The following is a 15,742-nucleotide window of genomic DNA, read 5'->3' on the forward strand; positions in this document are numbered from 1 at the left end:
TTATGACTCATTATTTTCTTGAAAATAGAAATATGGCTACCATAATTGCTCTCTATGTAGAAGTGAAGACTCATGGCCTCATGCACTTAAAGGTTGCTCAATGTAAAGATGTGTATGGGCTCTTTCAAAAGAGGAAGTCGTGGAACACATGATAGACACTAAAGAATGCAGCACCAAGCAATGGTTAATTACACTAATGGGCTTGTTATCACATGCAGACTTTACTCTAGCCCCAGTGACACTATTGAAAATTTGGACGGCACGTCGAAAATTGATACAAGATAATATCTTCAAGCCCATGTATACTCACATGTTTCTGAAAATCTTCATCAGTGATCTTGATCAAGTTCCAAATCGGAGATGAGACCTATTGCCACTATTGGTGAATTTGGTGTTTGCCATGGTCTCCCCCGCATCACTGTTTCTTCAAAAATGATGTAGATGGTGCAGTCAACATGCAAGGTGGACAAGGAGAGGTGGCTGTGGTATGCTGTGATCGTGATGGAAAATATATGGGTTCATCTTCTATCACAGACAATGGAGTCATTGATGTTGCAGTTCTTGAGGCTATGGCATGCCGTGAAGCTCGTTCTTTAGCTTCTAATCTAATGGTGACCCACATTCTAATTTGTTCTGACAGCAACTCCGTTATCAAGGATATTGAAGCCAACACGGGAGGAGCTCATGCACCGGTGATAAAGAGTTGATTGTCAAAAAGAATGATTTGAAGAATGCTAGTTTTCTATGAGTGAAGATGTTGAAACTTTGAATCCATCCTAAAAGCCTGATAAATCACAAGTGACCCAATCAAGCCACGAAAATGGCGTCAAAGCAATGGCAGAGTACAGTCATACATGGAAATGAAAAACAGCGAGGAGATGGTCTAGGAACCAATCCACTCATTATCTTTCGCTATCCTTCATTTTATTAGAGGTGGCCTATTTGCAGTTTTTTTTATTAGAGATGGCCATCCATGCGTGCATGCCCCCGCTCAATACGTTCTGCATTTAGGGTCATGTTCGGTTACCCAAGGTATATTTGCGTTTTTTGGAACCTTAACCCAACGGAGGCTAGCTGGAGAACTATGTTGTGCACTGTGCTTGGTTGACCACAAAGGTCTATGTTTCATGTACGTAAAAACACAAGAATGGTGTTTGGTTGCATGTATGTGCTGCAATGTTCGGCTGTTTGGTTACCGGTGCGCCGAGAGAGCCACCACGTGCACTCCCTTGTGGTTGCTCGGGCCTAGCTAGCTCGGATGAACACTCGAGGCAGGAGAGTGCTTTGAGTTTCGTGCCATGCAGCCTAGCCTTACTCGTGGGCACAAAACAGGCCGGTTTTCTATTGCCCCGAACCACGTGTATGAAACTTTGTGGGAAACCAAACACGTCTGAAAACTAGCTATTAAAGTAACTTTGTATATCTAACCAAACACGTCTGAAAACTAGCTATTAAAGTAACTTTGTATATCTTGTTTGTGTCTAGACATTATGTCAAGACAAATTTTGAAACCTAACTTTTGTGACTTCTTCACCTATGGTTGCAATATCCAACTTTTTTAAATCATATTCATACTTGCTTATAATTTTTCTACAGGGAAATAGTCCTTTGTTGTCGGGCTGTTCGTACTTCCAACATCTCCTGTAACCTATAGGAGATTGGTTTACCGATCAAGTCGCAGTATCATCGTATGTCGAGCCACCAAAGTCATCTGAACCTGAATCACCGGCGTGTTTCAGATGGAAACATCAGGACACCCAAGGTGCTATCACCATGAGTGCTACTCTTTACGTTTCATCATTCGTAAACCAGAATGGACTAGGCGATACAACGCGAAGCTTTGAAAGGAAGTCGAGAGTTGTAAACACTACAGGCAGACTGCTCTTAGTGTTGTATAGATTCCTAACTATTCACTGCCATACTCATTTAGAGTTCCTACGTGGAAACAGTTTGCAAATATATCTCTGAAATTCAAGAGGTACGTGTTGATCGAGTGACATGTTAAGACTTTTGAAAGTGTTGTTGCCGGGGTCCCACCAATTGCAAGAAAGAATGTTGTGCCTCTTGGTTCTTCCAAAGCCAAAGAAGAAGAAGAGCACAGAAAGAGGAAATAGAAGACCAGAATCGCCGCCGCCACCTTTGAGCTAAAACGGAACGCTGGATGACAAACACAGCCATCGTGGACTCATAAACTTAACATCCAATAAACTCAAGCTTATTCTACAAGCATTGATGCCAGTTTCGACCTTCTCCGGTCAGATGCAATCTAGTCGTTGTCAGCACATGCAAGAACACGATGAGAGAAAATATTTTGGTGCCACGATAACTTGCGGCTTTTTAGGATATTTTCCATAGCTTTATATTAGACCGACACTGACACCCAAGATGACACAAGACAATAGGATGCCATCCGGAATACAACTCCAACCCCGATTTACAAAACTAAGTAACTACAACTAATTAAGGTTTCTCACGACATCTCACGTGATTATTTAGGCGATTGTGTTGGTTTTTGCACTTATTATGTAGTACTCCCACCATCCCAAAATATAGTGCATATTACAATTTTGAAAGTCAAACTTTGTAAACTTTGACCAAGTTTATTAAAAAAATATCAACATCTATGATACCAAATCAATTTCACTAGATTCATGCAATATATTTTTATTTAATATCGTACATATTTGGTAGTAGACAGAGATAATTTTCTCCATAAACTTGGTCACAATTCATGAATTTGACTTATTTTAGCACGTCGGGAATGTCCACCGGATACCTGTGGATAGACGTGGTCCATGGCCCATCGGTGTCGCGGGCAGCTGGTTGGATGCACTCCCACACCACGCTGTTGCACTTGAACCCTGAGCCGAAGCCGATCATCCAAACGCGGTCGCCCTTGCGCATCCGGCCTTTGGCCTCGACGTAGGCGAGCTCGTACCACAGCGAGCTACTCGACGTGTTTCCGAACCGGTGCAGTGTCATCCGCGACGCCTCCACCTGCTGGTCGGAGAGGCGGAGCTTTTTCTGCAACTGGTCTATGACGGCACGGCCGCCGGCGTGAATGCACATGTGCTCGAACGCCGTGGAGAAGTCCGGGATGTAGGGCTTGATGCGCGCGCCAAGCACCTTGCGTGCGATGAAGGAGAGGACGAAGAGAAGCTGCTCGGATGCCGGCAGGACGAGCGGCCCGATCTCAGTGATGTTGGCCTGGAGCGAGCTCCCTGCGACAACCATCAGGTTCTTGCTGAGGTTGATCCCGACGTTCCCTTGGTCGTCCTCCTCTTGGAACACGCACCGGTAGGCACCGTCGTCGTTCGCGCCCGTGAAGGTGCGCACAACGTGCTTTAGGCGGAACCGGGCATTCATGGGGGACGTCGACAGCAGCGCGGCCACTCCGCCGACGCGGAATAGGCAGTTGGGCAGGAGCATGGCGCGCTCGTTGCCGACGTAGTAGTTCGGCGTGATGGTCTCCGTGGAGACGACCAGCGCGCAGGCGCCTCGGGGAAGAACCTGCAGGAGGGTCCTGGCAAGCCCCGCGGCGATCAGCCCCGCACTGCGATGATTTTAAATTTTTAGTTTCAACAATATTTTAGCAGTTGCGGAAATCACTAAATTTCACTGAAATCCAGTATTTTGGTTTTCATTTGGGCCAAAGGATTGGAATTTCAATTGAAATTCACTAGGATCCAACAAATTATTTGAAAAAATATTATATATATATATATATAGAATTTGTGTGTACTGCCGAAATTGTTGAAATATTTTGACCGAAACACAATTATTATGTATGTACCAAAATTTCAACGAAATTGCACTGAAAGTGAGAACCTGCAACCCATGCCGGAGAGGTTGATGCTGCGGATGTCGCTGCGCAGGTTGTACTTGTTAACGATGATGTCGACCAAGGACGGCGTGGGGCAGAAGAGGCTGCAGTTGAGGACGAGTGTGCCGATGGTGTCTGGGGCGACGCCGGTCTTGGCGAGCAGGTCGTCGATGGCCGAGAAGACGACGAGCTCGAACTCGTCGCGTGCGTTCTCGAGGGTGCAGTACTCGTGCGTGGGGACGTAGTTGTGCGCCGCCGGCAGGCATGTCTCCTCCCCGAGCCCGGAGCGCTGCAGCAGCCGCGACATGAACCGGACGCTGCGGGCGTCGATGGTGGGCGTATGCTTGGTGTGCTCGACGAAGGAGGCCATGGGGATGCGGGCGAGCGGGCGGTTGGAGGAGGAGTGGAAGCAGGCGTAGTCGATGAGGTACACCGCACGCGGCCGAAGCATGAGGTACACGGTGGCCGCTGCGGCCGGGACGAACCCCGCCAAGAAGAGGTGCGCTGGCTGAAGCTGGAGCTCACGGAGCCAGCTGATGAGCTCTGCTGGTCCGAGCCGCACCAGGGCGACGAGAGAGTAACTGGAGATGGCGGCGGTGACAACGGCGAGGAAGTTGTCCACGATGCGCTGGTACACGGCCTTGAGGCGCATGCTGCTATTTTTTGGAACGTTGAGGCTCATGCTGCTTGGTTACGTACGTGTGGTTGTTTGTGCTTTTCTTGTATGAGGGGTTACTTACGTGTGGGTGTCTTTGGTGTGTTTAGAGCTTGCACTTATATAGCGAGGTTGTGGCTCCGGTGCTGCACATCATGCCCGGGCTATAGACGATGTGTGAGGAGCCCGCTTCGCCTCTGTCGATGGTACATGTGGACTCACTTGTGACCTCGACGGTGGTTATATATGGCGCCACCCACACCACCACCGTCGAAGCCCAGCGTGGAGGATTGGCCGTTTGGGCGCAGGTGTCTTCCACCTGCCTGAGCTCATCAGCCAGATAGTTCCCACAGGTGACTAGGTTGCGGCATCCGGTGAGTTGGCACTTGGGCTCTCTTCACTAAAAAGCTTCGTGGATTCATCGCCAGCTCGGACGTTGCTAGACCTACATCTGCCAAGATGATAGCAATCGGGGACAAGAGAAAGAGGGTGTGCGCTAGCCATCGTTCCGGCATCCTAAGGACAAATCATTCCAGAGCAAAAGTAAGAAGAGTGGCACTATTGGGAAGGTGTTCATGTTGTAATGTTTTTTGCCCGGTCTTCCGTCAATTAATGGGTAATTCACTTCTGCTTAATTAATGAACAAGGCAAATACATTGCCTCGGTCAAAAAAAAATAGTCCGCTTTTGCTATTATCTAGACCACAGATTTTTAAATTTTCTTCCTTAAAAAATCTTTTAATATTATATATGTTTCTGTTTGCAGGGAAAAGGAAAAAACAACACATAACAAAAAATCAGTCACATTGTAAACAATTGGGCACTATTTAGCCTAGTGCTTGCACTTGTAGTCAGCGGTAGGCGTTTTCCAATTGATGATTCTGGTTAGCAGCGAATTGATGGGTAAGTCAAGCAATTCACTTATAGTATATCGGATGGGTAAGTCAGTGGTCAGGCGTTTTCCGTTTGATGATTTTGGTTAGCAGCGAATTGATGAGACGATGTTGTTGGTGCCCTGTAGGGTACAGTTTTAATTAAATACTGATCTGATGTGGAAAATGCCGAATAATACATCTCACGTCAAGTCACTGTTTTCATTAAAATCTGATGTTGAAAAAAAATGTCGACACCAACCGTTGGCTGATTTTCTTAAAGAACTAAAGAAAAATTGCGCCCAGGAAATGTTGAATCGTAAACAGGGTACCATTTTGGTTAAACTCTGATGTTGAAATAATGTATTGACACGAACGATTGGCTGATTTTTTTTTTAAAAGTAACTAAAGAAAAAACGCGTCCACGAAATGTTGAACCCTGTTTGCTATAGGTGGCTTCTAATGGTTAACATTACTAGTTGTACATTTCAAAAAGGGTGACTGAGAGGTATCAATTTCTTTATCAGCCATGTTGCACATTTCCATCATGTACACGTGCACATTTTTTTTAGAAATATACAAAAGTCGGGTCGCACATACCTACACAAGAAAATGCACATAATTTGAAAACATGTAACCACCATATTTTCTTGCATAACGATCCACATTCGTTGAATGATACTAATAAATAAGCGCATTAACAAATAGACCCTCTTTAATAATATGTGCAACTTTATTTATAGAGGAGTATAAAACTTGGTAATATCACATTTCCAGCAATGACTTATTTTATATTTGTGGACTTGATACGATGCAAAGAGTTAAATGGCACAAAGCTATATATACAAAACTATAGATTTTGTGGCTGCAGTTTTGCAGCATGCCCAAATAGCGTGGTCGATGGGAAAACCGTAGGTTTTGTCCTCATCTTTTACATCCTATCCAAATCTCACAGTTGAAGCATTTTATCAACAAAAATGACAATCTGGCCCCACCTGACAATGCATCCTTGCTACTTTGTTTTCATGCCCTCCCCTGATATGTACTCCTCATCCTCCTCTTCTCCTGTCTCTCCAGCATCGGATCTATGATTGCAGTAATTTTTTTAGGGTGAGGAATATCGACATTTGTAGTTGTACGATCCCTATTCGCATTGATTGCCGTTCAACTGATTTCATGTTCACTACACGGGGTCACTTTATGGGACCTATCAAGATCTCCCATTCGGGCAATTACAATTTTTATGCATGTGTGTGTCTGCACCTCCATCGGTCGCCTCTTGGGGGGGGGGGGGGGGGGATTTAAGTCATGAATATTACAAATATTACTTCAAGATAGTAGACGGCTACTGGAGGCACAAGACCCTGATGAACCATTGATATGCCATTAGTTCCATCGCTTCCATCACCCAACTGGATCCATTTTTTCCGAATTTGCAATTGGCATATGGCTAATATTCTGAGAAAAATCTCCAACTTATTAATGTTTGGGTGAACATCTCTGGACAATAGGGATATTGTAAACCATACGTTTTGGTCGCTTGTACATGCCTTCTTAATGGGATTCAAAGTGAAACTGACTTGCATGGGGTCACTGGGTACCTTCACTTTCCTTGGTTTATCATTTAGTTAAACACTGATGTGATGATAAAAATGCTAGCCGGACATATCACATCAAGTCACTATTTGCTCATGACAATGATGTTTTTGAAGGAAATATGCCCTAGAGGCAATAATAAAGTTGTTATTTTATATTTTCTTATATCATGATAAATGTTTATTATTCATGCTAGAATTGTATTAACCGGAAACTTGATACATGTGTGGATACATAGACAAAACACCATGTCCCTAGTAAGCCTCTACTAGACTAGCTCGTTAATCAAAGATGGTCAAGTTTCCTAACCATAGACATGTGTTGTCATTTGATGAATGAAATCACATCATAGGAGAATGATGTGATGGACAAGACCCATCCGTTAGCTTAGCATAATGATCGCTAAGTTTTATTGCTATTGCTTTCTTCATGACTTATACATATTCCTCTGACTATGAGATTATGCAACTCCCGAATACCGGAGGAACACCTTGTGTGCTATCAAACGTCACAACGTAACTGGGTGATTATAAAGATGCTCTACAGGTGTCTCCGAAGGTGTTTGTTGGGTTGGCATAGATCGAGATAAGGATTTTTCACTCCGAGTATCGGAGAGGTATCTCTGGGCCCTCTCGGTAATGCACATCGCTATAAGCCTTGCAAGCAATGTGACTAATGAGTTTGTTATGGGATGATGCATTACGGAACGAGTAAACATACTTGCCGGTAATGAGATTGAACTAGGTATGATGATACCGACGATCGAATCTCGGGCAAGTAACATACCGATGACAAAGGGAATGACGTATGTTGTTATGCGGTTTGACCGATAAAGATCTTCGTAGAATATGTAGGAACCAATATGAGCATCCAGGTTCCGCTATTAGTTATTGACTGGAGATGTTTCTCGGTCATGTCAACATAGTTCTCGAACCCGTAGGGTCCGCATGCTTAACGTTCCATGACGATTTGTATTATGAGTTATGTGTTTTGGTGACCAAAGTTTGTTCGGAGTCCCAGATGAGATCACGGACATGACGAGGAGTCTCAAAATGGTCGAGAGGTAAAGATTCATATATTGGAAGGTAGATTCGGACAACGGAAGGGTTCCGGAGTGTATCGGATACATACTGGAGTACCGGAGCGGTTACCGGAACCCCCGGGTGGAAGATATGGGCCATATGGGCCATATGAGGGAGGCTAACCAGCCCACAAGGGGCTGGTGTGCCCCCCACAAGGGAGGAGGCCGAATTGGTTTAGGGAAGGGGGCGCCACTCCCCTTTCCTTCTCCTACTCCCTCTCCTTCCCCCTTCCACCTCCAAGAGAAGGAGGGGAGGCCGAATCCTACTAGGACTAGGAGTCCTAGTAGGACTCCCCCATTGGCGCGCCCCCTTTAGGCCGGCCGCCTCCTCCTCCCCTCCTTTATATATGGGGTGGGGGCACCCCAAAGGCACAATAGTTGTTTCTTAGCCGTGTGCGGTGCCCCCCTCCATAGTTTACCAAATCGGTCATATTGCCGTAGTGCTTAGGCGAAGCCCTGTGCGGATCACATCACCAACACCGTCACCACGCAGTCGTGCTGACGGAACTCTCCCTCGACCCTCTACTGGATCAAGAGCTCGAGGGACGTCATCGTGCTGAACGTGTGCTGAACACGGAGGTGCTGTACGTTCGGTACTTGGATCGGTTAGATCGTGAAGACGTTTGACTACATCAAACGCGTTACTAAACTCTTACGCTTCCGGTCTATGAGGGTACGTGGACACACTCTCCTGTCTCGTTGCTATGCATCTCCTAGATAGATCTTGCGTGATCGTAGGAATTTTTTTGAATTACTACGTTCCCCAACAGTGGCATCCGAGCAAGGTCTATGCGTAGATAATATATGCACGAGTATAACACAAAGAGTTGTGGGCGATAATAGTCATACTGCTTACCATCAACATCTTACTTTGATTAGGTGGTATTGTTGGATGAAGTGGCCCGGACCGACATTACATGACCACGTTCATGAGACTAGTTCTACTGACATGCTTCGCACACAGGTGGCTAGCGGGTGTCTATTTCTCCAACTTTAGTTGAATCGAGTTTGACTACAGCCGGTCCTTGTTGAAGGTTAAAACAACACACTTGACGAAAAATCGTTGTGGTTTTGATGCGTAGGTAAGAACGGTTCTTGCTAAAAGCCCGTAGCAGCCACGTAAAACTTGCAACAACAAAGTAGTGGACGTCTAACTTGTTTTGCAGGGCATGTTGTGATGTGATATGGTCAAGACGTGATGAGATATAAATTGTTGCATGAGATGATCATGTTTTGTAGTAGTTATCGGCAACTGGCAGGATCCTTATGGTTGTCGCTTTATTGTATGAAATTCAATCGCCACGCAATTGCTTTACTTTATCACTAAGCGGTAGCGATAGTCGTAAAAATAATAATTGGCGAGACAACAACGATGCTACGATGGAGATCAAGGTGTCAACCCGTTGACGATGGAGATCATGACGGTACTTTGGAGATGGAGATCAAAGGCACAAGATGATGATGGCCATATCATGTCACATATTTTGATTGCATGTCATGCTTATCTTTTATGCATCTTATTTTTCTTAGTACGGCGGTAGCATTATAAGATGATCCCTCACTAAATTTCAAGGTATAAGTGTTCTCCCTGATTATGCACCGTTGCTACAGTTAGTCGTGCCGAGACACCACGTGATGATCGGGTGTGATAAGCTCTACGTTCATATACAACGGGTGCAAGCCAGTTTTGCATGTGCAGAATACTCGGGTTAAACTTGACGAGCCTAGCATATGCAGATATGGCCTCGGAACACTGAGACCGAAAGGTCGAACGTGAATCATATAGAAGATATGACCAACATAGAGATGTTCACCATTGGAAACTACTCCATCTCACGTGATGATCGGACATGGTTTAGTTGATATGGATCACGTGATCATTTAGATGACTAGAGGGATGTCTATCTAAGTGGGAGTTCTTAAGTAATATGATTAATTGAACTTTAATTTATCATGAACTTAGTACCTGATTGTTTTTGCTTATCTATGTTGTAGATCAATAGCTCGCATATAGCTCCCTGTTTTATTTTTGATATGTTCCTAGAGTAAACTAAGTTGAAAGATGATAGTAGCAATGATGTGGACTGGATCCGTGATCTGAGGATTATCCTCGTTGCTGCACAGAAGAATTATGTCCTTGATGCACCGCTAGGTGACAGACCTATTGTAGGAGCAGATGCAGACGTTACGAACGTTTGACAAGCTCGGTATGATGACTACTTGATAGTTTAGTGCACCATGCTTTGTGGCTTAGAACCAGGACTTCAAAAACCGTTTTGAACGCCACAGAGCATATGAGATGTTCCCAGAGCTGAAATTGGTATTTCAGACTCATGCCCGTGTCGAGAGGTATGAGACCTCTGACAAGTACTTTGCCTACAAGATGGAGGAGAATAGCTCAGCTAGTGAGCATGTGCTCAGAATGTCTGGGTACTACAATCAGTTGAATCAACTGGGAGTTAATCTTCCAGATAAGGTAGTGATTGACAGTGTTCTCTAATCACTATCACCAAGTTACTAGAACTTCGTGATGAACTATAATAAGCAAGGGATGACGAAAACGATTCCCAAGTTCTTCGCGATGCTGAAATCAACGAAGGTAGAAATCAAGAAAGAGCATCAAGTGTTGATTGTTAACAAGACCACTAGTTTCAAGAAAAGAGAGCACGGGAAAGATAGGGAACTTCAATAAGAATGGCAAGCAAGTTTCCACTCCCGTGAAGAAGCCCAAAGCTGGACCTAAGCCTGAAACTGAGTGCTTCTACTGCAAAGGGAATGGTCACTAGAAACGGAACTGCCCCAAATGCTTGGCGGATAAGAAGGATGGCAAAGTGAACAAAGGTATATTTGATATACATGTTATTAATGTGTACTTTACTAGTGTTCATAGTAGCCCGGCCCTGGGTATTTGATACCGGTTCAATTGCTAAGATTAGTAACTCGAAGCAGGAGTTACAAAATGAACAGAGACTAGTTGAGGGCGAGGTGACGATGTGTGCTGGAAGTGATTCCAAGGTTGATAAGATCACCATCGCATACTCCCTCTACCTTCGGGATTAGTATTGGACCTAAATAAATGTTATTTGGTGTTTGCGTTGAGCATGAATATGATTGGATCATGTTTATTGCGATACAGTTATTCATTTAAGTCAAGAATAATTGTTGTTCTGTTTACATGAATAAAACCGTCTATGGTCTTACATCCAATGTAAATGGTTTACTAAATCTCGATCGCAGTGATACACATATTCATAATATTGACGCCAAAAGATACAAAGTTAATAATGATAGTGCAACATATTTGTGGCACTGCCGTTTAGGTCATATTGGTGTAAAGCGCATGAAGAAACTCCATGCGGATGGACTTTTGGAATCACTTGATTATGAATCATTTGATGATTGCGAACCATGTCTCATGGGCAAGATGACTAAAACTCCGTTCACCGGAACAATGGAGCGAGCCACTGACTTATTGGAAATAATACATACCGATGTATGCGGTCCGATGAGTGTTGAGGCTCGCGACAGTTATCATTATTTTATGACCTTTACAGATGATTAAGCAGATATGGGTATATCTACTTACTGAAACACAAGTCTGAAACATTTGAAAAGTTCAAAGAATTTAAGAGTGAAGTTGAGAATCATCGTAACAAGAAAATAAAGTTTCTATGATCTGATCGCGGAGGCGAATATTTGAGTTACGAGTTTGGCCTTCATTTAAAACAATGTGGAATGGTTTCACAACTCACGCCACATGGAACACCACAGTGTAATGGTGTGTCCGAACATCGTAACCGTACTTTATTAGATATGGTGAGATCTATCATGTCTCTTACCGATTTACCACTATCGTTTTGGGGTTATGCATTAGAGACAGCTGCATTCACATTAAATAGGGCACCATCTAAATCCATTGAGACGACACTGTATGAACTATGGTTTGGCAAGAAACCTAAGCTGTTGTCTCTTAAAGTTTGGGGCTGCGATGCTTATGTGAAAAAGCTTCAACCTGAAGCTCGAACCTAAATCGGAGAAATGTGTCTTCATAGGATACCCAAAGGAAAATGTTGGGTACACCTTCTATCATAGATCCGAAGGCAAGATATCCATTGCTAAGAATGCATCCTTTCTAGAGAAGGAGTTTCTCTTGAAAGAAGTGAGTGGGAGGAAAGTAGAACTTGATGAGGTAATTGTACCTTCTCCCGAATTGAAAAGTGGTTCATCAAAGAAATCAATTCCAGTGATGCCTACACCAATTAGTGAGGAAGCTAATGATGATGATCATGAAACTTCAGATCAAGTTACTACCGAACCTCGTAGGTCAACCAGAGCACGTTCCGCACCAGAGTGATACGGTAATCATGTTCTGGAAGTCAAGTTACTAGACCATGACGAACCTACGAACTATGAGGAAGCGATGATGAGCCCAGATTCCACAAAATGGCTTGAGGCCATGAAATCTGAGATAGGATCCATGTATGAGAACAAAGTGTGGACTTTGGTGGACTTGCCCGATGATCGGCAAGCCATTGATAATAAATGGATCTTCAAGAGGAAGACGGACGCTGATGGTAGTGTTACTATCTACAAAGCTCGACTTGTCGCAAAAAGTTATCGACAAGTTCAAGGTGTTGACTACGATGAGATTTTCTCACTCGTAGCGATGCTTAAAGTCTGTCTGAATCATGTCAATTGCCACATTTTATGAAATCTGGCAAATGGATGTCAAAATTGCATTCCTTAATGGATTTGTTGTATATGATGCAACCAGAAGGTTTTCTCAATCCTAAAGGTGCTAAAAAGTGTGCAAGCTCCAGCGATCCATCTATCGACTCGTGCAAGCATCTCGGAGTTGGAATATACGCTTTGATGAATTGATCAAAGCATATAGTTTTAAACAGACTTGTGGTGAAGCATGTATTTACAAGAAAGTGAGTGCGAGCACTACAGCCTTTCTGATAAGTATATGTGGATCACATATTGTTGACCGGAAATGATGTAGAATTTTCTGGAAAGCATAAAGGAGTGTTTGAGAGGAGTTTTTCAAAGAAAGACCTCGGTGAAGCTACTTACATATTGAGCATCGAGATCTAGATCAAGACGCTTGATAAAGAATTTTCAATGAGTATATACCTTGACAAGATTTTGAAGTAGTTTAAAATGGAACAGTCAAAGAAGGAGTTCTTGCCTGTGTTGCGAGCTGTGAAGTTGAGTAAGACTCAAAAGCCCGATCACGGCAGAAGATAGAGAGAGAATGAAAGTCATTCCCTATGCCTCAGCCATAGGTTCTATAAAGTATGCCATGCTGTGTACCAGACCTATTGTATACCTTAGCATGAGTTTGGCAAGGGAGTATAATAGTGATCTAGGAGTAGATCACTGGACAGCGGTCAAAATTATCCTTAGAGGACTAAGGAAATATTTTCTCGGATATGGAGGTGATAAAAGAGTTTGTCGTAAAGAGTTACGTCGATGCAAGCTTTGACACCAATCTGGATGACTCTGAGTCTCGATCTGGATACATATTGAAAGTATGAGCATTTAGCTAGAGTAGCTCCGTGCAGAGCATTGTAGACATAGAAATTTGCAAAATACATACAGATCTGAATGTGGCAGACCCGTTGACTAAACATCTCTCAGAAGCAAAACATGATCACACCTTAGTACTCCTTGGGTGTTAATCACATGGCAATGTGAACTAGATTACTGACTCTAGTAAACCCTTTTGGATGTTGGTCACATGGCGATGTGAACTATGGTTATTAATCACATGGTGATGTGAACTATTGGTGTTAAATCACATGGCGATGTGAACTAGATTATTGACTCTAGTGCAAATGGGAGACTGAAGGAAATATGCCCTGTAGGAGATATGCCCTAGAGGCAGTAATAACAGTTATTTTGTATCTCCAAGTTTGTAATGAATGTTTATGATCCATGCTATAACTGCAATGATTCTCGAGTCTACAATATCCACGAGGCTCGGAGGGAACTCATATGCACGTGTGGTATTATAAACGGTAAAATATATTCCTAGTCTTGCCTCTAAGACTAGCTCAAGTATTGCATGATGATCCTGTTTCCTGATCATGGGCATGACTATGCCAGCAATTTTGAGGGCACAAGTTTGGTAGAACGCTTGTGTTGAATCAACCCGGATTGATGTTGTGCTATGAGATACCTTTGTCACAAGTTTATGGTTAATATCATTGAGATAGTTAATGTTTGCATAATTCCTTAGACCATGAGAGTATCAAGTTCCTTCGTGCTTGCTTCGTGAACTTTGGGGTTTGTTAAACGACATCCGTAACTGGGTGGCTATTACGGCAGCTTTCGGGTTCAAGGAAAAGTATAGGAAGTAACAAGATAGCTCAAGATTGGGATTTGCTCCTCCGACGATGGAGAGATATACTCGGGTCCTCTCGGTGTAACGTTATCCATCATCGTCTGGCCAGACACATTGTGATTTGATCACTGGGATGCCGGAACACGGAAACGAGAAAAGAGAACAAAACCGGTAACGAGGTAACTTGCATGGTGGACAAATTGTTCGTCCATGGGCATGCAATAAATCTCACCTCGGGTGTTTGTGACATATCGCGAAGCAACAGGAATAGCTCGCTGCAACTGGAGGTTCACTCGAATATTCATTCGTGTGGGTATAGGGGTCAATATGGGTGTCCACGGCTCCGATGTTGATCATTGATCGGAAGGGGTTCCAGGTCATGTCTATACTTCACCGAACCTATAGGGTCACACGCTTAAGGGTCATCTATCTGCTGAATACTAGACAGGGAGTCTGAGAGAAAATCACCGAAAAAGTTTCGGACACCGAAAAGTTTCGGACAGCGGAATCGTACCGCAGAGAGAGGTCATCGGATAAGTTTCGATGATACCGAAAAGTTGTTTCGGGATACACCATTAAGTCAAATTGGTTTCGGCACATGCCTGATAATTCTTGGAGGATGCCAGAATCATTCTGGAGGCTTTTTGGAATTTTCTAACATAAAAACCGGAAATGTTCCGGAGCTGCCGGAGCCACTTCAGATGCTTTTCGCAGATGAAAATCACTAAACCGGAATTGTTTCGGAACGCGTTGAAAATAATTTTGGTGGGTACTGGAAATGTTCTAAGCCCACATAAATATTTTCAGTTCGAACAGACGCTGAAAAATGTCGTCGTGAATAGTGAAAGTGCTTTTTGGGATATTTTATGGTGAGTCACCTTTTGGGATATCTCCAAAAGGCTTCTAGAAGGGCTTGGGGGCCAAGCATGCTCCTCATGGGGGTCCCCCAAGGGGGTTGGCCGGCCACATGTGTGGGGCTCCATGGAGCTCCACTTCACTCCCCATTATGCCCTTCATGTGTGACATTTGCATGGGCATTTTGGGTTTTTGTGAGCCATCCCTACCCCTTGGCTTTCCTATAAATAGAGGAGGAGTGGGCAGCCCAAAGCTCATCCCTTGCTCTCATACACATGCCATGCATTATCTAGCTTCTTCTCTCCCTCCCACGAAAAGAGTTTCGTAGAGCCGTAAGGCTGTCTGGGTTCCGGCAGGAACTAGTTCTGGACGGCGAAGCCCTGCCGGATAGCTGACACCGTATGTGTGCAACCCCGTAGAGAGATTGTAGTTTCGATCTTTTGCCCGAGGGGCTGTTCGAGTGTCCTCCCGAAGGGCTGTCCGAGTCTCCGTCCGAGTTTCGAGGGTCCTCC

General features: G+C 44.0%; 1 protein-coding gene across 1 annotated transcript; it reads right to left on the reverse strand.

Annotated features, from left to right (window-relative positions):
• Positions 1-2,637: 2,637 nt before the first annotated feature.
• On the reverse strand, positions 2,638-4,599 carry LOC123167910 (3-ketoacyl-CoA synthase 5). The gene is made up of 2 exons (XM_044585774.1): positions 3,829-4,599; positions 2,638-3,553 (listed from the first exon to the last, which is right to left on the reverse strand). The coding sequence occupies exons 1-2, from the start codon at positions 4,503-4,505 to the stop codon at positions 2,743-2,745; spliced, it is 1,488 nt and encodes a 495-aa protein (XP_044441709.1). The 5' UTR covers positions 4,506-4,599; the 3' UTR covers positions 2,638-2,742.
• Between the last annotated feature and the right edge of the window lie 11,143 nt (positions 4,600-15,742).

This window comes from Triticum aestivum, chromosome 7D, assembly GCF_018294505.1.
Source record: "Triticum aestivum cultivar Chinese Spring chromosome 7D, IWGSC CS RefSeq v2.1, whole genome shotgun sequence".
NCBI classification, from domain to species: Eukaryota; Viridiplantae; Streptophyta; class Magnoliopsida; order Poales; family Poaceae; genus Triticum; species Triticum aestivum.

Excerpts from the sequence above, each read along its gene's own strand:
- LOC123167910 (XM_044585774.1), bottom strand. The coding sequence starts at position 4,505 with ATGAGCCTCAACGTTCCAAAAAATAGCAGCATGCGCCTCAAGGCCGTG. Across the intron at positions 3,554-3,828 it reads CTCTCCGGCATGGGTTGCAG|TGCGGGGCTGATCGCCGCGG; the intron begins GTTCTCACTTTC and ends AAATCATCGCAG.